General features: G+C 49.0%; 1 protein-coding gene across 6 annotated transcripts in view; it reads left to right on the top strand.

Moving 5' to 3' along the window:
- Positions 1 to 25,704, top strand: part of MID2 (midline 2) — a 340,574-nt gene that overhangs the window by 279,088 nt on the left and 35,782 nt on the right. For all 6 annotated transcript variants that reach the window (XM_084639504.1, XM_084639503.1, XM_084639505.1 and 3 more), the window contains 4 exons: positions 820 to 968; positions 3,284 to 3,411; positions 5,013 to 5,156; positions 23,592 to 23,753. In XM_084639504.1, the coding sequence (XP_084495630.1) occupies positions 820 to 968; positions 3,284 to 3,411; positions 5,013 to 5,156; positions 23,592 to 23,753 (583 nt within the window). The remainder of the gene's footprint in view (positions 1 to 819; positions 969 to 3,283; positions 3,412 to 5,012; positions 5,157 to 23,591; positions 23,754 to 25,704) is intronic.

Below are 25,704 nucleotides of genomic sequence, written 5' to 3' on the forward strand. Positions count from 1 at the left end.
TCTGTCATTCTTTGTGCATGCTCGTGTCTGATCATGTTTACAGCTGGTTGAGTTTGCATCTGATTCCAGGTGTCACAGCTTACTTCCCCATCCCATGTTATTGCCACATCTCACCCCCTGGTTGCAGTTACAAAACCATTTGTGACTGAAACTGTAATGCTTTGAGTGCAAGTCTGAGACGCGCACTGACTGAGCTGCTCTAGAGAAGCGTGAGGTTTCCTTGTACTGTGCTGACCTGCTTTCAAAGAGGAGATTCGTTCCTAAATTAGGGCCAACTCAAAAAGGGGTTACATGAATATCTTTTGTGTGTGTGTGTGTGCTTAAGTAAAGGGAATAAGGTGAGATTTAAGCCCTCAGAGTTTGAAAATGTGAAAAGTGAAGAGCAGCTGCATCACTTTTGATCACACAAGCCTTTAGAGAAACCAAGAGCCTTTTTCCCAGGGCTTCAGTCTCTCTGTTCTGTAATCTAAATGAACACGGAGAGTGCACCTTTAAATTCTTTTTAACTCTCTCTTCCACAACAAGCTGTTCGGCTGGGAGCGGCCGGAGCACAAGAGTTTTACTCCTGCTGACTTTCATTGAGAAGCTTCCTCTGCTAGGACCAGTGCTTTCTTCTTTGGTTTTACAGCAATGCCTTTGATGTGCTCACGGGACACTGCAGAGGGTAAGCCACTGGGGCAGCCTCTCCGTCAGCCTTGTCCTGAACAAGGCAGCTTTAGCCAGTTGATTAATAAGCCCAGTTCCCAGGGCTCCTTGCTGATCTTCTTCAAGTGCTGTTTTCTGACTGTTTTTTGTTTCCCCTCTGCTCCTCTCTCCAAGGTTATGAAGCTGAGGAAGCTGGCCCAGCAGGTAGCTAACTGTCGGCAGTGCCTGGAGCGCTCCACGGTCCTCATCAATCAAGCGGAACATATCCTGAAAGAGAATGACCATGCACGGTTCCTGCAGACTGCCAGGAATGTGGCTGAGAGGTGGGCTTGCTAGGCGTTACCGGCCAGCCAACTCGGGTTTGAATCCCCAGGAGAAAATGGCGCATGTGATTTTTTGAGTGGTAGAAAAAATAGCTATCTCAGCAGTTCTTAGCACAGACCCTTATCCCTTGGAAGCTCATTTATCGTGTGAGAGTTTTCCCTCAACCCTGCCCGTTTTCTGACTCTCTGAAGCATCTTTATCTGCTTACTAAGCCCCACAGCCACAGAAGTGGTGTTCACAAAGAGTACTCTTGCCAGGTATCAAAGTGCTTTACAGAGGTACAGCGTGCAGCATGGCACAGGGCCACCAGCAAATTGTATGACAGGTACAGGAATTTGAGAATGGCCGGTGAGAGTAATAGGTGAAACATTGAAAGAGCGGTGGCACTAGGGTTCATCTGCTGAATAATTATTGGTCACGGTTACCTCCCTTTCAGTTCCACTAGTGGTGGTTGTGTCAGCCGCCCTCTGTGCTGAAACACCAGGAATTGCACTGAGGACCTCCAGAGCTAAAAGCACAAGCTGCTACTGTGTGAACTAGAGTCAGGTTCTTTAACTGGGGCTGTAACTGGCTCATATCCTCTGTGGACTGGCCATAGAGTGGAAGCTGTAACATACACTCACTAGTGGGTGTAGACAGGGCCCCAGGAGATTACTGGATAATCCAGTCCAACCCTGTTTAGAGCTGACTGGCACAACTCAGTGCTGAAAACACTGGTGGGTGCTGGTGCTCTAAGTCACACCATTGCAGCCACCAGGGGAGAGGCAGCAGTGGCAGGAGCGGCTCTAGGCACCAGCAAAGCAAGCACATGCTTGGGGCGGCACATTTCCAGGAGCGGCATTCCCGCCACCCTTTTTTTTCTCCTGGCCCTGCTCAGTCAACCAATGAGCCCCTGCATGGGGCAGGGCAGTGGGGTCAGCGCTGGGGTCCCGGTCCGGGGCCAGTCCCTGCCCTGGCCCCCCGCTGCCGGGGAAGTGAGGCGATGCAGCTCCTCCCCCCTGCACGCCCCTGACACGTGTCACAAGCGGCGGAGGAGCCAGAGCCGAGCAGAGCGGAGCCCAGGATCGGGGCAGGACCCGCGGGCAGTAAGGGACCCGCTGCCCCGGGCAGCTCAGCGCTGGGCGGGCGCCCCTGGTCCGCCCCCGTCCCCAAAGCTGCCCCGCCCCACAGCCGCTCTGTTGGTTACTGTCCCCTCTGCAGGGGTAGGGCCGGATCTGAGATCGGGCTGGGGGCCCGCGGTCGGGATGTACAACCCCAAGCACCTCACTCAAAACACAGCTATAGCATTACGCATTCTTTTAACGTTACCAGTATCAGTGGCTTCTGGTGAGCACAGTTTCTCAAAACTGAAATTACTAAAAAATTATTTGAGGTCCACCATGTCTCAAAATCGTTTGTCAAGACTCGCATTACTTTCAGTTGAAAGTACCATTGCAAAAAATGTAGATTTCACTGAATGATTAAAAGACTACTCAAGTATAAAAACCAGAAAAATTCAGTTCATATAAATTCTTTTAATTTATGAGAAACTGGGCACACCGGAAGACCCTAACGTGTTTCATTACACTGTATAGTTGAACCCAAATTGTTTGTAATTGTGATTTTGTTAAAATTAAATGAATACACTAGTAGGAAATTGTTTTATTTCACTAACTACAGATTCTCTGTGTTCATTATTTTTTATTGTAAACAGTCAAAAAAACCCAAAACAAAACAAAAAAAACCATTGCAAAGTGAAAACGTGTAAAAGCCAAAAAAAGGGGGGGGGGGGCAACATTTTTTTTTTTTTGCTTGGGGCGGCAAAAACCTAGAGCCGGCCCTGAGCAGTGGGAAATATTAGCAGAAATGTCCTAGTGCAGACAAGGCCTGTGAGAATCCTCACTAGGGATCTTATCAGATGTGGGGTGCCACTCAGTCTGGAATCGCGGATGTCCAGCTGGGACAACGGGAGGCAAGTTGTTCAGAAGGTGAACATGAATTGTGAATGGGAGCATGGCCTTCCTTGGAAGAACAGGCAGCACTGTCACTTAGGCAGCCCCGTCCAGCCCAGCATAATGTTTGTGATTGTTTCAAAGAGCAAAAGGAGGATGCTTCTGTCAGTAACAACAACAACAAAAGCAAGCAAAGCCACCAGGCCCTTCCCCAGGGGATTGCTGCTTTGCTTCCCCAGAGAAGCTGCTTTCGGTGATGGTTTTCCTCCTGGCATGTTACATCACTGTAAGGCTGTTTGCACCTTTTTAATCAGCAATCTAACTGCTGGCTGGGTTGTCCAAACACACCCTAATGTATATTGATGCTCTTTTCTTTCTTTCAGGGTCGCCATGGCAACTGCATCCTCTCAAGTGCTGATACCAGATATCAATTTTAATGATGCCTTTGAAAACTTTGCTTTAGATTTTTCTAGAGAAAAGAAACTGCTGGAGGGGCTGGATTATCTAACAGGTTTGTGCTGATCCTGCTTTCCTAACACATGCTGTAACCTTCGTTCTCCTCTCAGATGAGGTGGAAAGTATTTTAATATAAATTACATTGTAAGTTGTTCTCGTCTTTTAAACTGCTTGTTGATGCTGTAACTGGGCATGGTAATGGAGCGGCCAGTCTTCAGTCCTTGGGCTTTTGGTGTTCAGGCATGTTCTTAGGGTGTCTGTTTCTGAAATTTGTTACAATTCTCTGCCCTTTCTGCAAAACCTCTGAGTCACATTCTCATCCCCAGGCTTGAGTACAGCATCCTCCTTCTCGGACCCTTCCCATCACTTCTATCCAGTCAGCTGCTATGGCCATCTTCCATCTGAACATGTGACCACCCTACCCCACTTCAAATGCTTCCCATGGTTCCCCTATTTCCACCCCATCCAGTTGAAGTGTCTCACTTCCAAGGACCTTCACAGCTCTGCCCCTTCATATCTGCTCTCATCTCTCATCACATTGGCTGCTATCTCCTACTTCCCCTTTCCCATCTCCTCTGCTTCACCAGTGGTGCTGACGTCCGCCACTTTGCTGAATGCTGGGAATAACCTCCCTGAAAAAATCCCTGGAATCTCCTTCAAACCCCACTTCCTGCCATACTGCCCACAGGAAATGAGCAGCCCATAGTACATTTGAAAAAAAAACCATTTAACGTGTAATATATTTTGGTGTTTCCTCTTTGCTGCCCTTTGTATGTGTCTTGAGACCTTAAATTGCAAGCTCCTTTGGACGGGGATCATGTCTACCTTTGTGTTCAAACAGCACCTAGCACATCTGGTCTCTGATCCAGATTTGGGTCTCTGGGTGTGACAGTAATACACATAAGAATAAAAGATACACCATAATGCAAGTAATAGCAATGAAGGGCTACTCCCGTCCTGATGTGCTGCAGTCCTTTTTGACAGGTTTTCTTCTACATTTGAAGAAAGTGGGTGAAAAAGCTGCCCATGTAGTGTATAGTATCTGCAGAGGGCATAGCCTCAAGGTAGCACACAGAAAATAGCCGTACTGCCGTGGCCACACTGCTATGTTGAACATGCTAGCTCTGCTCAAGCTATAATGAGCACGTCTAATTGGGCTGGGAATTACCTCACCCAGCTGCAGTAGAGACATACCTGTGTTTCTTTACAAGGCTACTTAAAGCTGCTGAGGAGACAAACGCACCAGAGAAGCTAGCTGATCTTTGGGTCCATCTATCACATTTCCAAGAAGATAATATAAGAGGAGAAATATCATCTGTGTCCAGAACATTTATCAGATAAAAAGGTTGTTAAAAAATCAGTGCCAACCAGATGCAGGGCTTTAATTAGGGGCCTAAGCCTTCAATGTGACCACATTAATCATAGATCTCCTAGCCTTGTCCCTCTTGCTTGATGCCTCAGCCCTCCCAGGAGCCTCCGTTTTGCACCATGAAGCCTCCATTTTACTCCAGCAGTCACTCAACAACACATAGAATTGGTTTTTCTGTGCAGTGTCTGTGCTCCCTCCATATAGAGACTGTCTCCATTATGAGGTGTCACTCAAGTGGATGTAAAAACCCCTTACTATCTCTACATTGTCATCTGTCGCCCATGCAGCACCCAATCCACCGTCTGTCCGAGAGGAGCTTTGTACGGCTTCCCATGACACCATTACAGTCCACTGGATCTCGGAGGATGAGTTCAGTGTCAGCTCCTACGAGCTCCAGTACACCATCTTCACCGGCCAGGCCAACTTCATCAGTAAGTAGCCATTTGCTTGCAGTGAATGCAGTGTTGCCGTGAAGAAAGTAAAGAGAGCATCACCAGCATAGTCCAGTCTGGCAGGAAAGATGCCATCGGTCAATGTCAGGAAGGGTTCAAGGGCTACAGCAGCATTGCAGCTCCCATATCAACTTGCCAGAAACCTTGAGAGCTGTTTAACCCCCAAAATTAGTTTTGGTTAGAAACAAAATTGTGCTCTGTTTTTTTTTTGGGGGGTATTTTTGGAAGTCCGGTGAAAACAGCATGTGGTTGTGATTTCTCCCTTCCCCCGCGGCATTTGCAACCCAGCCTTGCCGCAAAGGGCTCGTGCACAAGCGCCAACAAGGGAAACTGGCCAATCAATTTTCATTCTCCAAGTTCAGCAAAACAGCAGAAGTAAACAATCAGTGTTAACAAGACAAAAGTAAATGAGGTTTCCCCTAAGGATTGCCATCTGAGAATGAAGATGGGGTTAACAATCCAGGCAAGCATGTTCATCTTTTTTTCTTAATGGGAATTTTAGCTTGAATGTCTTTTTAAAGTGTTCTCTGCATCCCGTTTGTAAATGGCTTCTGTGTGGGTATCCAGTGTCTGGGGACGGGGGGATGGGGAGGAGAGCACTTTAGAGAGGATTCCCTGCAATTTTCACCTTCCTCCCTCCAGGCTCTGCACCTGGGCCACTGGTCTTTGGCTGAGGAGGGTTGCATGAGCACTTTCCACAAGGGCAGGCTGCAGATTGACACAATGTGTTCTGCCCACTCCCTGGGGACCGAATGTTTTGCCACCTCCCCAGCACCCCACTTCCAGTCAGACTGGGGTCCAAACTTGGGACCCAAACCTGGGCCTCTCACTGCTTGGTGCAGGGCACTGGGGTTGCTAACCCACAGCAGTCTCTGCTGATTTACCATTAATACTGCTAACACTTTGCACTCATATACCTGTCAGTGAGGAATGGTTAACTGCCCCACTGAGGAAGGCAAGTATCAGCCTCCTGTTATGCGTGGGGAAGCTGGCACTGAGGGAAAGTCGATTGCCCAAGACCTCATAGGTAAACAATGGAAGAGCTGGGTTGGAGTCTGATTTGCTGTCTACCATGCTCAGTCCTTTAGACACCAGCACCCTGGGACAGTCTGTAACAAAGAACTTGCCATACTGTTGGCTACTGATTTAATCAAAGTGCAGCGAGAGAACAGAAGTTCCTTTTCCCTTATTACTTTTTTAAGGCCCCAGGACATGTATATTCCATTGCACTAGAGCTTGGTCACTCCCCATTCTCCCCCAGCCCCTGTCCTATTTGGGTAGCATAAATAAACCATGGAAGCTTTGGGGTCTGGCAGTTAGCAAGCTGGCTTGCCCAGGAGAAGTGGGAGTTTGGAGGAAGCTGTGAGAAGAGGTTAGCTGAGGACACGCCTCAGGGCAGTAAACGAAATTATTAAGGGGCAGAGAGGAACTTTGAAGTGCAGTTTGTCAACTCTGTGCTTTGGGGGTCCAGAACTGAATTGTTTTGTGCTGCATTGAGTGTCCAACATCCTTCAGTTCACTGAAGGATCCTCAGCATTAGCAAATCTAATCTCTCTGGTGGCTGGTCATTTGGGAAGCTACCAAGAGATGTGTGCATAGCAACACGCTCACATAATTCCCTAGGATTATACAAATAGGACAAAGCTGGTGCTCAGTGAGCTGCAGGCTAAAAATGAAATTTGTTTTATATACCCCACACAACAATACCAAGAGATAACAATACCAAGAGATAGGTAATTCTTTCAGAAGATGCCTGTCTTATCTAATTACTTGTCAACCCCACTACACATTTGCTTGGCCAGAAATAAGATTAAAGGAACATGGGGGGCTCTCAGTGGTTGAAGCCTGTCAGCACGTAATCTCTTAGTAAATGGGCTGTGGTCAAATGGTGAGGAATCATCAGTGCACACTTCAGTTCCCACCCCATCAGCAAGGACTTGGACAGTAAGCAGTGAGTGCTGGCTCTCGCATGGCAGTAGGCTGAATGCTGCAGTAGCCATGCTGTGTTAAGGGCTGTCTTTACAAGGATTCCACAGGGTTGTAGCCACCCGCAACCTTGCTGCTAGAGCAAACAGGGTGACAACTATTTTCATTTGTAACTCAACCCTAACCATCTGTTCTGGGGTGAAAAATTTGGAAAGCAGCACTGCAGCCTGGCTGGGATCTCCTTGAACATGAACTCCTGGTTGTGTCCTAACCAAACATTTTGTTTTCTTGGGTTTGTTGACATATTTCGTGCAATTCACCCAAACTTGTCATATTTATCCCTACCCTGGGATAAATTAAATGGGAGGGGTTTGGGTTTTTTAATCTGAAAAATATTTTCATAGTGTATTTAAATGGCTCCCAGAACTCAAGAAGTTCATAAAGGGATACGAAGTCTTCCACGGGATTTACTGTTATGTATTTGCATGGCACAATAGATGGGCGTGGGGCTATTCAAACCTAGAACATTAGAGAAGGCAGGCTTGTGAATAGAAGTATTTTAAAAAGACATTTTGTGCCCCAGGATGCTCACTGTTTGCAATGAATAAGGACCAGGAGTGGGGACACAGCAGCAGAAAAGGGAAGAAGAGAACCCCACCATAAATTCTGGGAAGGGGATGCTGCTCTTTGACACCATTGTTTTGTTGAGACAATAGATTGTTTCTGCTGATTTATTCTGAATATTTCATCTGTTACTGCTGTCAAGAGCTAGATATTCTGTAATTATATTAGCACTGGAACAGAGGTTAATGGTGGGGAGATCAAGTCCTGCCCAAAAAGCTAGTAACCCAGGGCTTCTCTGCATGGGACGTTAGTGCCCTGCGAGCCGGGCTGTGAATCTAGAGCACCCTAGCTTTCCATGCAGTAACGTCCCTTGTGGACACTGCTACAGTGCACTAACGTGTGCAGTGTGCTGTGACAGACTGCTGCGTGAAGCGGGAGCATGCCATCCATGTTGTCATTATCTGATGGCTGTCCAGTTGCTTGTGTAAAATAATTTTGGGGCTCACGGTCCCACTTCATACAGCCCAGTTGTGCTGCAATTGGAGTCAGGGGAGCAGGATGAAGCCCTTAGTGGACACTACACACGTCACAAAACCAGGCATTGCAAATGGCACCAAGTCCCCTAGTTGGCAGCCTCAACAGAGAAGCCAAGGACTGAAGAAGCCATTGAAAGATAGCCCCGGAGGTGGGTGCTGCATGCCGGGGAAGTGTCAACAGACTTTCCCAGCCACTGCCGCTGCAGGACCTGCTCTGAGGTTGGCACAAAATAGACTATCCTGTAGAGCTGTCAGTCCAGCGTCTTTCCCCAGCATTGCAATCACATAATTTAGTTTTTTCTCTGACCTCGCCAATTTTACCTTCTAGTCTCGGATGCCTGCCTCTGATTTTGGAGTACCTCGCTCACCTGCATGGTGGAGTGTGCCCTAGGGTTGGTCTGTTACTGTTCACCTTTGTCTCTTGTGTAACAATCTCTGCCTAGCAGCAAAGCAGTGGTTGCAGGTTTTTTTCCTAGCATCTCACAGCACCATGCTAGCCTGGGTCAAACAAAATCAGACAGCACAGAGGAACATCAGAAAAGGCAAATCTGGGCTGGCTGTTCTTCTGATCAGGCTCCAGATACAGCAAGTCTGCTGTTTAAAATAATTGTCTGTACCATTTCAAAGTTTGCATCTGACATTAGCTAAGATTAGAACAAAAGTCCAGTCACTAGTCAGAATTTCTTCAGACATCAGAAATCAGCTGAAGTCTTGGCAATAAAGCAATATGCAAATTGCCTTGGGGTTAAAATTTAACAAACGTGCTAAACATCTACTTGATTCCCCTGCCCCAAATTAAGAATACCAAACAAGGTTATTCCCTGCTCTTTGCTAGCACCATTGATTAGCATTAAGAAGACTCAGTAAATTACAGACTGATGAGACCAGAGATTCAAAACGGTGGTTGAGATGACTTGTATCTTGGTCATTATTCATCATCAGAGCTGATAAAAAACTGGATTGTAAACAAAGAAAATGTCATTCTTTTGATTTTTACAGATGTGTAGGTGGCAAAAGTACAGAGCCTTTAAAGCCAAGAGATATTGATTCTGCCCTCCAACACAGTGATTCATTTCTCCAGTAGCCGGACTTGTGTTCATGGCATGAGGGAATATGTGAATTTTCTCATTTTAGAACATTGCCTGCCTCCCCTTTCAAATATGATGTCAAAAATTAGTACAATCTGAGGAAGCAGGTACAAAGTTCCCATGACAGTTTGTGGAGTTGGTTTTGAGAGGGCTCTGGTGAATGTCCCTCCCTTGATATCAGAAGTATTATGCATGTTCAAACAGGAAATTAAGCGATAACCACTTAGCTACATGATCCCTTTCCTCCTTCAGAAAGGTATAATGTTTGGGCAGTATGAGCAGTTCCATACATTTCCAGAATGTCCACATTTCTATGTAACAGAAACAATGACCAGTGGTTTAGCACTTGCTTCTTTAGTCTCTTGAGCATCTATATAAGGCTCTCAGTGCACCTCACAATTGTTAATTTCTTTACCCAGACCTGACTTTCTGAGGCAGGGCAGTGCTATTATGCCCATTTTACAGATGGGGAACTGAGGCACAGAAAGTGATTTGTCCAGGGTCATGCAGGGAGTCTGTGGTGGAGCTGGGAATTGAACTTGGCTGCCACTGGGCAAGCCTTCCTCTCAATAACTTGTTTTCCAGCAGATATTATTTCCTCTTCCAAGTCAGGTCATTTTAAAGCTACCATATATTCACATATGTTCAGGGCTGTTCTAAAGAGGATGGTGGACAATTGGTTTCCATGTTCACTGAGGGTAGGACAGGAAGGACTCAACTTAGTTTGCAGCAAGGGAGATTTAGGTTAGACATTAGGAAAATCTTGGAATCCCAGTCACTGGAGGTTTTCAAGAACAGTACTTCCAGCACTGCATGTTTATGATTCTGTACTGAATTTGTTCTTCAAAGAATCAGAATGGGTTTCTGACCTGACTGTTACAGAGAAGGTATTTTTCTTCACTGCAGCTTGGACACTGAGGTCGGTGTCAAAGGCCTAGAATCTGGTCTTCTCTCCTGGTAACTGAGCTGTGTGGAGGGGGGAGGATGTGACAGGGACTGCAAGAGGAATGAGTGCCTCTGATTCAAACACTCTGTCCCAAGCACCTCAGTGAGACTCAGCGGTGGGAAGCTTTTTTCGCAAGCTATTTCTAGAGCTTCCTTTGGCTGCACGGTGATGACAAGGGGGTGAGAGAAGCGTCTCTTAATGCAGGGGAGGAGGAGAAACAATGTTATGGTAATCCAGCTGCGGGTAGTTAAAATGCATACTGTGTCAGGCTGGCCCACCGAGTCCTCCTGCTAATAAGGGGAAGCAAAAAGTCCTTCCTCCTGTAGTGGGGTGTCCAGCCCAAAAGGCCCAGGGGCCACAGTCAGTACTGAGGGGCAGGCTCTCTGCCCTGTCCCATGTGGCTGGCACAAAGGAAGCAGAATCCAACCTGTGGGAGAATCCCCTTGTGCAAGGACTCCTTGGCAGGCATAAGGCTGCTGTAGACGCCTCCTTTTGCCTCCTTCCTCCCAGCATCGGTGCAAGGGTGGGGAGGGGGAGTGGCTGGACTGCGCTGTGCTTTGGCTATCCCCAGCCAGTGTACAGTCCTGTTGGGGAGGGGAGGGGAGCATTGCCGGCTAGCATCCACTAGAGCAGCCCCTGCTCTCTAACCTGGGCCAGGGCAGGGCTCTAATGGCTGTTGGCACTCTCAGTTTCTCCTCTCTTTCCCCCTGTGGAGCTGCATGGGGGAGGAGATCTGTCCTTTACTAGGCTCTGCCCCAGACTGAGGCAGAGCCAGTCGGGCACTTCTGCTCTCCGTGAAGCTCCCACAGCCGGCAGCGATGCAGGTGGTAGAGCCGCTGGTGCTGCTCTCCTCCCTCCACTGGGATGCAGCAGGTGGCCAGTGTGGTGCGTGTGAGCAGCTGCAGCAGGGAGTGGGCCTCAGGTTCTTGCTGCACTCCCAGAGCTGCACCTGGGGCTGCTGGCAGTTGGTGGGAGGTAGCGCCCGCTACCTCCTCCCTGTAGGGACAAGGCTGCTTCAAACACTTTAATATAAACGTCGCCAGCCCTGGCTCAGGGAGGCATATTCAACTCACCCTCAAAGGAACATTGTCTTTTCAGATCAGTTGCCTTAGAGGGGCACAGCTTGGCAGACACCCCTGCTGTACTATACAGAGCTCCCATCTTACTAAGCAATTTCAAAACAGCTGGGATTCTCCCCCAAAAAGACTCCAATTAAATAAAAAGAGGAAAGGGGGCTAAACTCCAGGAATTACCACAGAATTACCAGCAGCTTCCCTGTTTTGTACTTATAGCTGATCCGCAATGAATTCTACCCACGGGCACCTGGAGGAGCTCTGTAAGCCAGCTCCTCAGCTGGCGTAACTCAGTGTAGGGCCTGTGCTGGTTTACTCCAGCTCTGAGTCTGCCCCAGAAATGTGCTGCTCAGGACGCAGTTAGGACTAATTCAGAAAGAAACTCCCAGCATGTCCTTAGACGTATTTAATGAAGGCATTTCCCAGTAACAGTTGGAATGGGTACAATGCAAGTGATTTACAGCAGAAGGTTTGAACTGTCTCCTTTCGCCAATGAACTCTCCTGGCTGTGGAATACCTTGTCTCAGCCCCTGCAGGGTACAGTGTTCGATCCTTTGGGAAGGAGCTTTTAGGAACAAAGTGGAGGCAGTGCAGACTAGTGCCAAGGGCCAGCTCCAAGAGCCACACTGCTCTCCAGGGACCAGTCTGACAAGAGAGGGTCTGGGTCTTCATTAGAGCTGGTTGGGAAATAGGCATTTTCCCCCATGGAAAATTTCCGCAAGAATGAAAAAACAAAAGAAGTTTTCATCAAAATTTCCCATGGAAGAGTTTGGCTTTTAAGCAAAAAAAAAAAAAAAAAAGCCAATATCTAAAATATTTTGAATCAGAAATGCTGCTGAGGTGCTTCACGGGAGTTGTAGTTTGGGTGCCTTATGCTCTCATTCTCCTCTATAGGCTGGGCTCACCAGTCAGACTGCATCTCCCAGGATTCAGCATGGGTCCATCATGGGAGTCCCTGGCTGTGGTGCATCATGGGAGTCCCTGGCTGTGGTGCATCATGGGACATGGAGTCCAACTGGGGGGGAGGCACAGAGGAAAAAGGGATCTTGAAGAATCAGAACTACAACTCCCATGTAGTACTTCAGCTGATTATCCAAATCAAAACGTTCTGGGTGTTTGTTTTTTCAATGAAAAATTGCAGTTTCCTACGGAATGCAGACACTTGTCATGAAAACATTCATTTTGTCAAAAATCCAATTCTTGTTCTCTCTGTACCTGCTACAGTTGGGTTACCAAGATAAGGGTTGATCAAAAAGTTTTTGTTTTAATAGAAACTTTTTGATCAACCCTCATCTTGGTAACCCAACTGTAGCAGGTACAGAGAGAACAAGAATGCAGCAATGGGATTATACATCACTGATGCAGTGTCCAAGAACTAATGCCATTTTCCAGCTGTGGTCTCACCGCAGCCCCACAACTCTCTCCTCTGTGACATGGAGCCGTTCCGCTGCCTTTGTGTTGACATTGCTCATTGTAAACTCACAGCTCCAGAACCGCACTGCCCACTCGGTCCCCCGCAGTGGGTATCTTGTGGCATTGCTGCCTTAGACGTTCACCCCTCCTGTTGAATGGCCAGGGTTCTGTGACCAATTTTCTACTGATTTTAGGCAATTTTCCCAACTGACTCATCTTCAGCTTTTCTGTCCACATCTGATTTCCCCGCGGCACCCGTGGGTTCTTTCTTCATCTTCATTGCTGTTCAAAACTCCACCCAGTTTAGCAGCATAGGGAGTGATCCATCTATCCCAGTATCCTGTCTCGGACAGTGGCCAGCACCTGAGGCCTTGGAGGAAGGTGAGAAAAAGTCTGTAGTGGGCAGTTATGGAATGACTTGCACATGGAGAAAACTTTTTCTTAATTCCCCTATCAATCAGGGGTTGGCTGATGCCTTGAAGTATGAAGGTTTATATCCCTGCCCAAGCCTTTTTTTTTAACCCCTTTTCATTTTAACTCCAGATGCTCTTGCTATCCAGATACTTTCCAAATCCTGATACGCTCTTGGTCTCAAAGGTAGCTTGTGGCAATGAGTTCCACAGGCTAATTGTGTGTTGTGTGAAAGAGTATTTCCTTTAATTGAACGTCCCCACGTTCTTGTATTATGTTAAAGGATGAACAGTGTACCTTCTCCAGACGAGCCATTATTATTTATATTTTTACCATGTGTCCTCTTTAACATAACCCATTCCAATGTTTTCAATCTCTCTTCATAGTAGAGTTTTTCCACACCTCTAATATTCTCGTCGCCTGTCTGAATGGGTTACTCCAGGTGAAGGGGTACTATTGATTTTTTAATCTGAAATTGTCAGTGACTTGCTGTTTACTCTCTTTTCTGAACTGTTAATGAAAATTTTAAATAAAACGAGTCCAAATGTTAATGCCTTTGGTGCCCATTAGGTGCCCTCTGTCAGCTCAACACACTGCTCGTGGCTGCGCTGTCCTTCCCAGCTTCTAACCCATGTGTCAATGTTCACATCCAAGCCCGTTCAAATGTGCTTGCTCCGCTGGGAGATCCAGGTCATATTAACTCTGGTGGCTGCTTAAGAATGTGGCTCAAAGTTAGATCAGAACTCCCATCCTATGGTTGAAGAATGCAAGGTATGGAAGGTCCATGAAGGCCACGTTTGATGGAAGGTATAAACGCACAAGAACCCGGTATAGGAAGTCCTAGAGGACTACTATTCTCATCACAATGTTCAGGGTAAAAGATGTGAAGTCTTGTTAATATCAGAGAGCTTTGGGTTGAAAATCCCATGGCTGACACTGAAAACATGCTGCTGGATTAGTTACTATTTGCAGCCTCTTGCTTTATGGGAGGCGAGATGGTGCCACAGACAAAGGAGCATGGCTATAAAACATCTCTACTGCAGCTCCCCACTCCATATGGGGGAAGCATGCAAGGAGGTAAGAGTATAGTGCCAAATACCACATGTGACTGTACAAATGATTTGCCCTGTGGACCAGAATATCAGAGCGCTGAGATTCTTGGCTGGTTACTGCCTAACAGCTGGAACACAGTGGGAGGAACAGGTAAAGTTTGCTAATTGTCAGCTGATGTCTGACTACAAAGAGGAAAGCTTAATGGGATTTTTCCTTTTAATGAAAGCACAAAGGATGCCAGAGATGGCTGGATAGGCAGGTTATATCAGCTTTGAAGATTTCATTCTGCCATTCTCATTGGAAGCCTCCTGCATATTTAAGGTGCACTTAATAAGCTCCTTTAGAAATCTCCTTCTGATGTGACACTCTGTATTTTCCTTTTTTGCACCGACTAGCACTCCTTTATCTGCAGCCAGGGTTCGACTCCTAACAGCACATAGGCTGTGATGGTGCTTGGGTCAGTAACAAAGGCACAGGGTTCAAGGCCACAGATGTGCCATGTAATAAACTAATCCAAAAGGAGTGAGTTGCTAGGAAATGAACATCACTGCAAAAGCAATGGAATGAGAGCACAGTCGGAGTTAAATTTATCACCTCTTCCCTGAGAGTGTTACGCTTCTGTGGGAAGCACACACTAATTCAGGAAAAAGTCTGGAAACCCCACATGCCAGCTAGACCACTTGAATTCCAATTTCACTATCTAACCTGACATTCATTTTCTTCCTCCTGTGTGGTGCAGACAGGACGGCCCTTCTACTCTGAGTCACTTCAGAAATTAAAGCCAGCCTTGGCTCGCGGATCCCCACCTGCACGAGGCTATGGATGGAGATATGAAAGCCCATAGGTAGGACCTCCCACATACCCCGATGCCCTGGAGATCACCAACTGGCCAATGAAGTGAATTTGGAGCTTTTGTCCCAGAAAAAAGAACAAGCCAGTTGATTCCCTTGGCTCTAAACTGAACGACAGTTTGCAAGGACCAGAAAGGGGGCTAGTCTGTCTCTCCTCTGATGGGAGCACAATTTTGGACAGAGCCCAGTGATGTATAGAAGGGTGCAGTCAGACCAGAGGAAGTATGTGCAAAAGCAGCAAAAGTTCCTGGATGGTTGGAGGGCTTATGAAGAGACATTATGAGAGTGTAGTTGTGCAACAATATAGGTACATATGATAAATCTCTGAGTGTTTGAAGGCTGCAGAGCCTGAGGAAGGAGATTGGTCAGTTATTTGGGGCACAGTCTATTCTGTATCTCTTTATTGTAGCTATTTCACCTTGTGCTTAAAATACTGATGCCCTGATCCTCTAGGTGCTTTAAACAAACATTTCAAACAAAAGGCACATGGACACGTGCAGCCTGTCCTCCCCTTCTTGTGATCTGAGCTAACCAGCCAGGAGCTAAAAACCAGAGCAATGACTCATACCAGGCATTGCCCTAGTTACACCAGGGATAGAACTGAGAGTGATAGAGCTACAGTGAGGAAGAGGAACAATAAGGTGAATCCCAGGAAATCGGGTGGAGAGATGGGAGCAGTGTGAGTCCCCTGCTTGGGCCATTTAAAATTGTCCAGCAGGAGATACTAGAAAGTGAATTGTGGGGCTCAGTCTGATGCTTGCCCCAAGGGATGGGCTGGATGGGACCTAAGAGTCCTCTCCCATCTCTAATGCTTCTGACATGATTACAGTGTTTGCTCATTGGGGAGGGAGAGCACAGTTAGTCAACCCAGCCTTCCAAACTCCAGCCCGCTGCATGACCCATGGGTCTCAAACCTGGGTCTGCAGGAGCAGCCATGCTCCAATCCTCCACCAGATAGCCTGCTAATGCTTGCATTCCTGGGACCCATGAAACCCAGCCCCAGTTTGAAGCTCTGCCCCTGCAGTCCTATTGGTGGAATCCCGAAGCAGCTGATTGGCCTATTGTCCCTATTTAAGCCAGCAGCAGGACCAGGAAACTGTCTGAATAACTGGGCTCCACCCTGTTCTGGACTGTGTGCCCCCTGTCTCCTGGCTTGATTTCCTGGCATCCTGACCAGTGTGACTCCTAGCATCTGATTCGTGGTTCTAACCTCCTGGTGTCCTGACCCAGCTGACTCCTATCTTGTGACTACAGACTCTGGCTCTGACTACTAGGTCTGGCCACCCACAACCTGTCAGTGATAGGCTGTTCGGACCACTTTTACCAGGGGTGGGGGCAGAGCTTGGTGCGAGAAGGATGCACCCAGCAGCACCACTGCAGCCACTAGAAGCATCAGACTCGCCCAAATGGGCCCCCCACCTCCATAATCAAGCATTGCAGGCGCAAATTGTGCATATGACCTCAGACAACTAGCAGCTGCAGGAGCAAGTAAGGCAGCTGAGCAGAGAATAGTGTGCTGCCAATGCAGTGTGCAGAGCCTGGCCCTGAACAGGGGCCTGCAATACCATTGCCACAGTGTCTTGACAGGAACTGCTGGCAGATCCAGGGCTTCATAAACCAATGCCACCTTCTGTTCCTGGTGCATTCCCAAATCCTTGCCTCTGACCTGGCCAAGGCAGCCCTGGTAATCAGCTTGCTGATAGGAGATGTGTTAGTCTGGGCCTTCCCCTTTCTGGAAGGCCATAGCCCGCTGCTCTTGGAATGGGATGCTTTTCTCCAGTTGATGCTGACCATCTTCGATGACCCGCAATGAGCACAAGCAGTCAAGGCAGCCCTGAGGAGGCTCCAGCGGGGCCAGGCACCGTGGCCTCGTATGCAGCGCTCTTCCACCACCTACAGCACATACAGAGTGGAACGAAGTAGCGCAGCCATACCAGTTCCGATGGAGCTTGCGGGAAGAAATCAAAGATGAACTGGCCCATGTAGAGATGCCAGCGGGCCTAGATGCCTTTGTTGACCTTACCATACACATGGATACTCAACTGTGAGAATGAAGGGAGGAGAAAGCAATTGCCTGCAACCTCCCTTACCGTGTACCATGACCCCAGCTTCTGTACCACCCGCCGAACCCATGCAAGCCAATCTGGCTGACCAGCGACTCACACCTGAAGAGAAGGAATGACACCGTCAGCACCACTTGTGCTTCTACTGTAGTGAAACGGGCCATGCCATCTCAGCCTGCCCAGGACGAACGCCAAAGAGCCTGGGGACACAAGCTGACCCAGGCCCAGTGTGGGGAGCTGGCCTGGACCTTGAAAGAAGAGAACTTCCCCATACCCTAGTCCTCACTGAGCTGCACCCTGAGCCCCATCCACAGGTTTCCCCTTTGCAGGTGCCTATCAAGCTGCGCATACCAGGGGACCCTAACAGATTCCCCTCCAACAGGCCCTCATCAATTCAGGAGCAGCAGACAATTTCATGGATGCAGCTACAGCTCAGACCCTAAAGCTCCTCCTGCTACACAAGGCCATACCCTTGATCCAGTTGAGGAGGAGACTGTCCTCCTGGAGGCTTATTCAGGAACACAGAGAAATGATACAATTCGGTGTGATCCTGTCCCACATTTTCCCCTGATCTTTGGCATCTGCTGACTGACCCTTCATGACACCCTCATTCACTGGCAAGAACAGAAAGTTACCTTCCCTTCAGAACTCGGCTGACTGCAGGGCAGGGGCCACCGAATGTTGCACCCAGACACAAGATGGCTCAAGTAGCGGTACTTGACTGCACTGAAACACCTCCTGGGGGAGCTATGGAACTTCCCTCCCCATCCAAGGTTGTGACCATGGGCTCTGGCTCCGGCTACTAGGTCTAGCCCCCCATGAACCAGCCATGATCCAGCCATCCAGCACAAGTGAAATGTTGGGGCTAGGGAGGGAATTTAACCAGCGAACTAGTGGCTGCTAGCAACCACCTTCTCCATGAGTTTCTGCTACAGCCCAACAAGCATAACACACTTCAGTGGCAGCGCACAGCTGCTAGAGGATGGAAGCCGCCTGCACTTTCCTCCAGCCATGTTCCCATTGTCATCAGGAGAAGGCCATTGGACCTCCTTCCAGTAATCCAACACGCCCTTTCCCACAACTCATTGTTACTTCTTCACTCCTTACTTCCGCCTCCAGGAGCCAGCACCATCCGTCTACCTCCCACCCAGCCAGCGCCTGCGCCCTCCCACGTCCTCAGCACCATCCCTCCACCTCCCACCCACCCAGCGCCTGCGCCCCCTCACGTCCTCAGCACCATCCCTCCACCTCCCACCCATCCAGCGCCTGCGCCCCCTCACGTCCTCAGCACCATCCCTCTACCTCCCACCCACCCAGTGCCTGCGCCCCCTCACGTCCTCAGCACCATCCCTCCACCTCCCACCCAGCCAGCGCCTGCGTCCCCTCACGTCCTCAGCACCATCCCTCCACCTCCCACCCAGCCAGCGCCTGCGCCCCCTCACGTCCTCAGCACCATCCCTCTACCTCCCACCCAGCCAGCGCCTGCGCCCCCTCACGTCCTCAGCACCATCCCTCTACCTCCCACCCACCCAGCGCCTGCGCCCCCTGACGTCCTCAGCACCATCCCTCCACCTCCCACCCAGCCACCGCCTGCGCCCCCTGACGTCCTCAGCACCATCCCTCCACCTCCCACCCACCCAGCGCCTGCGCCCCCTCACGTCCTCAGCACCATCCCTCCACCTCCCACCCACCCAGCGCCTGCGCCCCCTCACGTCCTCAGCACCATCCCTCTACCTCCCACCCACCCAGCGCCTGTGCCCCCTGACGTCCTCAGCACCATCCCTCCACCTCCCACCCAGCCACCGCCTGTGCCCCCTCACGTCCTCAGCACCATCCCTCCACCTCCCACCCACCCAGCGCCTGCGCCCCTCACGTCCTCAGCACCATCCCTCTACCTCCCACCCAGCCAGCGCCTGCGCCCCCTCACATCCTCAGCACCATCCCTCCACCTCCCACCCACCCAGCGCCTGCGCCCCTCACGTCCTCAGCACCATCCCTCTACCTCCCACCCAGCCAGCGCCTGCGCCCCCTCACGTCCTCAGCACCATCCCTCCACCTCCCACCCACCCAGCGCCTGCGCCCCCTCACGTCCACAGCACCATCCCTCCACCTCCCACCCACCCAGCGCCTGCGCCCCCTCACGTCCTCAGCACCATCCCTCCACCTCCCACCCACCCAGCGCCTGCGCCCCCTCACGTCCTCAGCACCATCCCTCCACCTCCCACCCAGCCAGCGCCTGCGCCCCCTCACGTCCTCAGCACCATCCCTCCACCTCCCACCCAGCCAGCGCCTGCGCCCCCTCACGTCCTCAGCACCATCCCTCCACCTCCCACCCAGCCAGCGCCTGCGCCCCTCACGTCCTCAGCACCATCCCTCCACCTCCCACCCAGCCAGCGCCTGCGCCCCCTCACGTCCTCAGCACCATCCCTCCACCTCCCACCCAGCCAGCGCCTGCGCCCCTCACGTCCTCAGCACCATCCCTCTACCTCCCACCCAGCCAGCGCCTGCGCCCCTCACGTCCTCAGCACCATCCCTCTACCTCCCACCCAGCCAGCGCCTGCGCCCCTCACGTCCTCAGCACCATCCCTCTACCTCCCACCCAGCCAGCGCCTGCGCCCCCTCACGTCCTCAGCACCATCCCTCCACCTCCCACCCAGCCAGCGCCTGCGCCCCTCACGTCCTCAGCACCATCCCTCCCCCTCCCACCCACCCAGCGCCTGCGCCCTCTCACGTCCTCAGCACCATCCCTCTACCTCCCACTCAGCCAGCACCTGCGCCCCCTCACGTCCTCAGCACCATCCCTCCACCTCCCACCCACCCAGCGCCTGCGCCCCCTCACGTCCTCAGCACCATCCCTCTACCTCCCACCCACCCAGCGCCTGCGCCCCCTCACGTCCTCAGCACCATCCCTCTACCTCCCACCCAGCCAGCGCCTGCGCCCCCTCACGTCCTCAGCACCATCCCTCCACCTCCCACCCACCCAGCGCCTGCGCCCCCTCACGTCCACAGCACCATCCCTCCACCTCCCATCCAGCCAACACCTGCATCCCCTCACCTCCTTAGCCAGTGCCATCCCTCCACCTCCTAGCACTAGTGCCCCCTCACGTCCTCAGCCACCACCAGCACCGGATCACGTCCTCAGCCAGCGCCATCCCTCCACCTCCCACCCAACCAGCGCCCCGTCATGCCCTGAGCCAGCGCCATCCCTCCACCTCCTATACAGCCAGTGCCGGCACCCCCTCACATCCTTAACCATCACCATCACCCCCTCACATCCTCAGCCAGTGCCATCCCTCCACTTCCCACACAGCCAGCACCAGTGCCCCCTCACATTGAGAGCCAGCGATAGCAGTGAAAGTCACAGTCTTTTAACACAACCATGCAGAGTCGTCACACAGATCTACCAGCGTAGCCAAGGTGGGCTAGTGGATTGATTCCTGGGATTTTGCATTTTTGTGACCCTTTTGTGAAGCTTTTTTAGTTTGTGTTGAAATCTGTTCCATAATCCCCCTCTCACAGACAAATTACGTGTGGTCCTTTATGAAAATCTGTTTTCTAATCTATGTGATAATATTGTTTTTTAACTCCAACTGTTCTTTTCACATTGAGCTTGTCCTAATATGTTGATACTCATGTTTATGAAAGAAATCAATATGTCATTTGAAAACATATTGGTAAAAGCCAATTTCCATTTCCTTCTTCCATTTTTTTACCCCTCCAATCTGTCCCACAATCCCAAGCGGAGCCTCTTTGGCTGTTTTTCTTGTTTCTTGTTTCTCAGAGGAACTGTACTCTGCTCTACATGAAGTGTGAGGTATGGAGCAGTTCTCTGTCTTCTTCCACATAGACGTACACGTGGATATTTTTTAAATACTTCCTCCTGTTGCACCCTATTTGGTAGGTTCCTTCATTCCCTAAATTTCCTTCCCTGAAATCTAACAGTCATGTACTGCTGTATTCTGTGCTCCATCCTTTACCAAGCTGAATCCAAGTAGCCTGTAATCACAGGTTCAAATTTCCTTCTTATCCTCATATTCCCAGCTGGTTCCTCTCTGTTGATAAGAAGTAGAGCTATGTTGGATTCTCTGTCATAAAGCTGTTTTCTGATTTACCTGGGCACATGTTTGGTACCCATGCCTGGGTGTCTGTCATGCAACAGATGGTACTTGGGTAGTTGCCATCCACCTAGACCATGGGTCTGAGTACTTCAAATTGGTCCAGGAATGTTTCATTGTCTGTTTCCTCCACTTCTGCTGGTCTATAGCAGCTGTTTGCGGCAATTTCTTCTCTAACTGACATTAGCACTTGCTTATAGCACAGATATCTGTAATAAGAATGTCCCCCATGGATGCAATGTTGCTGTTTTCCTTTCCCTTGCTACTCTGTAATCCTGTATTAGCACAGGATATCACATAATGTGCCTGTATAATGACCACCTAACTGGGGACCCTCAATGCTAAAAGAATAATCCTCCACTGCTTCTGAGCTACTTGAGTAACTCCCTGAGCTGATAGCTTTAGTAGACTTTTAATCTCTTATATGAATCAGCCACTAGAGGGAGACAAAGTGACAAATTGCTTGTATGAGTTACACTAGACTGTAGTGTCACTCGTGGATTAATATTAATTATATCTGTAACTTCCTTTCCCCTTTTAATCTGTGAGCACTAAGCCCCATGTAATATGTACGTGGTGTGACTACCAGTGGGAAGGTATTAGAATCGTAAAGCAGCACAAATGGCATGTTTCCTTTTATTTTTAATAGGCTGTGTCACAGCGCTGTGGTGTCACCCATTACAACTTGCTGAATGACACAGCAAGATTTTCCTGGAGGAGAGAGAAATTGTGAGAGGTGAACAAGTCCATGTTTCATTCAAGAGAGGCCATTAGGCAATGGCACATAGACCTTGTGCTGGCTTGCTGTACGGAGGTGAATGCACCCTCAGAAGCAGGTGCCCTTTACTCTCGTGGCCTGTAATGGTAGCAGCAATGGCTAATGAAAAGGAATAAATATTGACCACAGCTATAACTGCTGTTTGGTGAATTTGTGTATGGTTGTGGGAAATTCACCCTTGCAGCCAGGACAGCAGTGTAGGAGAGAAGTGGACGTCGCCAAGGGAAACAGTTTTGTTCTACAGGAGGGTGGAAGCAGCTGCAGGCTTCCAGCACCATCCTATACGGCTGTACTGACAATGCTTCTTAGCTCCGTCCTGGTGGGTTCTCCTTGCACGCTGAGCATGTGTGGGAGGCACGTGTGGGGTGCGTGGGGAGGGTCATCACATCAATGTTCTTAACACTACAACCCACTGAGCAGTGAAAAGGACACGCCAGCATGGCAGGATCACATTGGCTGGTGAAAGCACTACTGTGCATGAGGTGGCCTCCAGCTAAAGAAATTCCACTGGCAGGGAGCATGTTCCGCAGGGCGTCGCTGCCAGTCCATTCCCCTGACTGCCGTCATTTATTACAACCAAGTAAAAGCCATCAAGAGCTCCCAGCCTTTCCAAGGTGCACTTCCTGAAGCATTTGTTTCTCATTTTGGTCATGTAAGTCCCCAAGCACACCAGTATTTTATCTGCATTTTACATGGCAACTTGAAAAGGAGACTCAGTGAGGCCGCAGCATATTAGCAGCATTGCTTGGACCCTGTTGCAGTGGTAATCCCTGTAGACAGGGAAAGCTAATTGGAGTGGCTGCAGTGAGGGTGGGTTAAGTTTACAGGCACTGGTTCTTAGAAACCAGCTCAGGCAAAGACCTTTTGTCTGATAAACAAATCGCTCTGCATTAAATTACAAACTGTGAGAGCTCTCCGGTCACCCTGCACATTTGGCAAGGCCAGGGGTGCAGCTGCATGCTCCTCCTGGCGTGACCACTGGTGCTGCTCTCCTGCAATTAATGGGAAAGCTTACACCTGGAGTTCATTAGCAGCCCTTTTAAGCAGCTGTAATGAATGTGAGTGCTAAGCCAGAGACAGACCAACAATCAAGTCTGCCCACTCAGTGAGGTCTCATCAGCAGCTCATTGTATTTGGCTTATCTTGTCTTCTCCCAGGCGTCCTCTGCTGGATGTTTCATCTTCCAGATGGCCTGGACCTGGAAGAATCTTTATGTTTTAATTTCTGTTCAAAGCTTTCTCTCGCCCTCGCCTCCATCCCTTCCCCAGATAACAACATGACAGGCTGACTGCAATGCCTGCATCCCCTTTCTCACTACTCCCTGGCCATGCCAGTTTTGACTTATCAAGTTTCACTTTCATGTGATGATAAAAAAAATTCCCCCAGCAGCCGTTTTCTATCATTTATGTAAATTTTCCTTCAGCCTCTTCAGCAAGTTTCTGTTGTTAACTCCTGGGCAGACAGTAAATCAGTCTGAAGGATGCGTGGTCCATGAACTCCACTTTACCAGCTTGTGTTGCCATTGCATTATATCTTGTCCTCTGACTCCATTACCTGGTAATAAATCTCCTCTCCACACCTTGCTCCTGTACTGCAGGTCTGTACAACTCCATGGATAGCTGGATGATTGTCCCCAACATCAAACAGAATCACTACACCGTGCACGGGCTCCAGAGTGGCACCAGATACATCTTCCTTGTCAAGGCCATAAACCAAGCTGGGAGCCGGAACAGTGAACCTGCCAGGCTCAAGACAAACAGTATGTGCCAGGGCTTTTTTTTTCAGGTTGGGTGGGAAGTAGAAAAGCAGCTTTATCAATCCTGGAGTTTAAAAGGATATTGCTGAGATTTTCCTTAACTCTTTAATTGCTGTGTCTTATAACCACCCTTTGGAAACTTGAAATCTTTGTTTATTGTTTCCTTGCTTGACTTGTTTTTAATTCCCATCATACGCACAAAACACAAAGGCCAGATTGCATGTGAGCTCTGGGCACTGCATGCTAGCTGGTGTCTCTAGGGTTTCCCCAGAATGCTAAGCTGCGCCCATGTTGCTAGTTGGGTAGGGTTTGTTATTGTAGGGTTATTCATGAGCTCCTTTATGCAAACACGTCTGTCTTTACTGTTCCGTCGTCCCCAGTCCCTTCCCCTCCATTCAGCTGTTGCATACTGTCTAAATCCTAGGCGCTGGGACAGGGACTATTTGGGCAAACGTTCAGGTCAGTTCATATCTACTCTGAACCCACTTCTCCAAACCATATCCAGAATTCTGGCTCGGTCAAGAAGCGAAAGTAGCAGAAATCTGGTTGCACAACCTGTTCTTAATGAGCAGATGAGCATCCCACATTTTTGGTGCTTAATAAAGTCAAACCTCTTGAAATTGACTTCTCGCTTACTTCTGAGCACTGAGCTTGGTGTCTACTGGTTTGTTAAGAGAGGGTCACTCATGTGAATTAGACTGCTCACTGGCTTATTATTGTGGGGTTATTTGGGAGGACTGTGAGGCATGTGCTGGTTTGTTATCATAGAGTTATCAGGAAAAGAAACCTGAAAAGCATCTATATGGGAAATGTCATGGGCTTTGCCAACAAACATGAGAAAAAGGTTAGTTCAGACTTTGGTTCTCCCAACTTGAATTCCCTCAGAGGGGAGGGAAAGAGTTAACAACATTCTAAAAACGGAAGCGGGATCAGACCATAGGCCCATTGACTTCAAAGGGAACAGGACTGGATCCACTCTGGCTGTGGAGAAGAACATGATATGGGGAGGATTCAAACCTCATTGCCCATTACCTCAGTAACACATCCCGCTTAGTGATGATTTGTAATACAAAAAAAAAAGTCAAAATATCGGAATGGGCAGTCGGTTTCCAAAGTAGTTGCAAGTGACTTATCTCTTGGCTTTTGTCCAGCGCTGCCTGATCTGTGGCCATGTCTTGTTGATGATTATAAAATTCCTCCGTCTGGTCCCGACGTGCCCAGAGTTCTTTTTTGTTCTCTTTTCTTGATGTTTCAATCATGTCTGAGTTCTGCACTTGACTAGGCTTTTAAAATGATTTATTGCTTCTACCTCCTCAATCTTTTCATGGAACTGTGGCAACTTTAAATACAATGAAATTAAATAAAGTCCATACATTGCAGAGAATGGATAGACGCTGATGAAAAACAAACTCCAATCTAATTCTCTTTTGTTTATTAAAAATGTATCCCTCCCTCCAAAGCTGTTTAAAAGCACCCTCCCTGCTTTGAAATACACTCAAGATGGAAATAAGAAATTGGTGACGTGACAGGCCAAGAGCTGATATGACAAACCTACTCAGAAGAAAGGAAAATAGGTTAGTTTCAGTAGCTCCCTGGGGAGGCTGCAACTTGTTGTTTTATTCAGTGTCAGTCATCAGAGATATTAGCGTGCTGCTAAGTGCAGTGCTTTACAGACGAACCTGATTTACTGAAATATATACCGGATCAAATTTTTAATTCTGATTGTTCACTCTCTGTAGCAGCTTCCTACATTTGTCAAACTGTAAAGCAGGAATTGCATAAAGTGCTATAAGAAGTGCTCAGCATTACTGTTATGCATATTACAGAATGAATCTCTAACATTGGGATTGTATGATCATTTAAATGATCATGCATCCCCAACCCAGCCGAAGGATAAGAGAACAGCTAAATTAACATTAAAACATTATTTGCATATGTTGCTACAATATCTGTC

The sequence above is a fragment of the Lepidochelys olivacea genome (genome assembly GCF_965140295.1).
Source record: "Lepidochelys olivacea isolate rLepOli2 genome assembly, chromosome: 9".
NCBI classification, from domain to species: domain Eukaryota; kingdom Metazoa; phylum Chordata; order Testudines; family Cheloniidae; genus Lepidochelys; species Lepidochelys olivacea.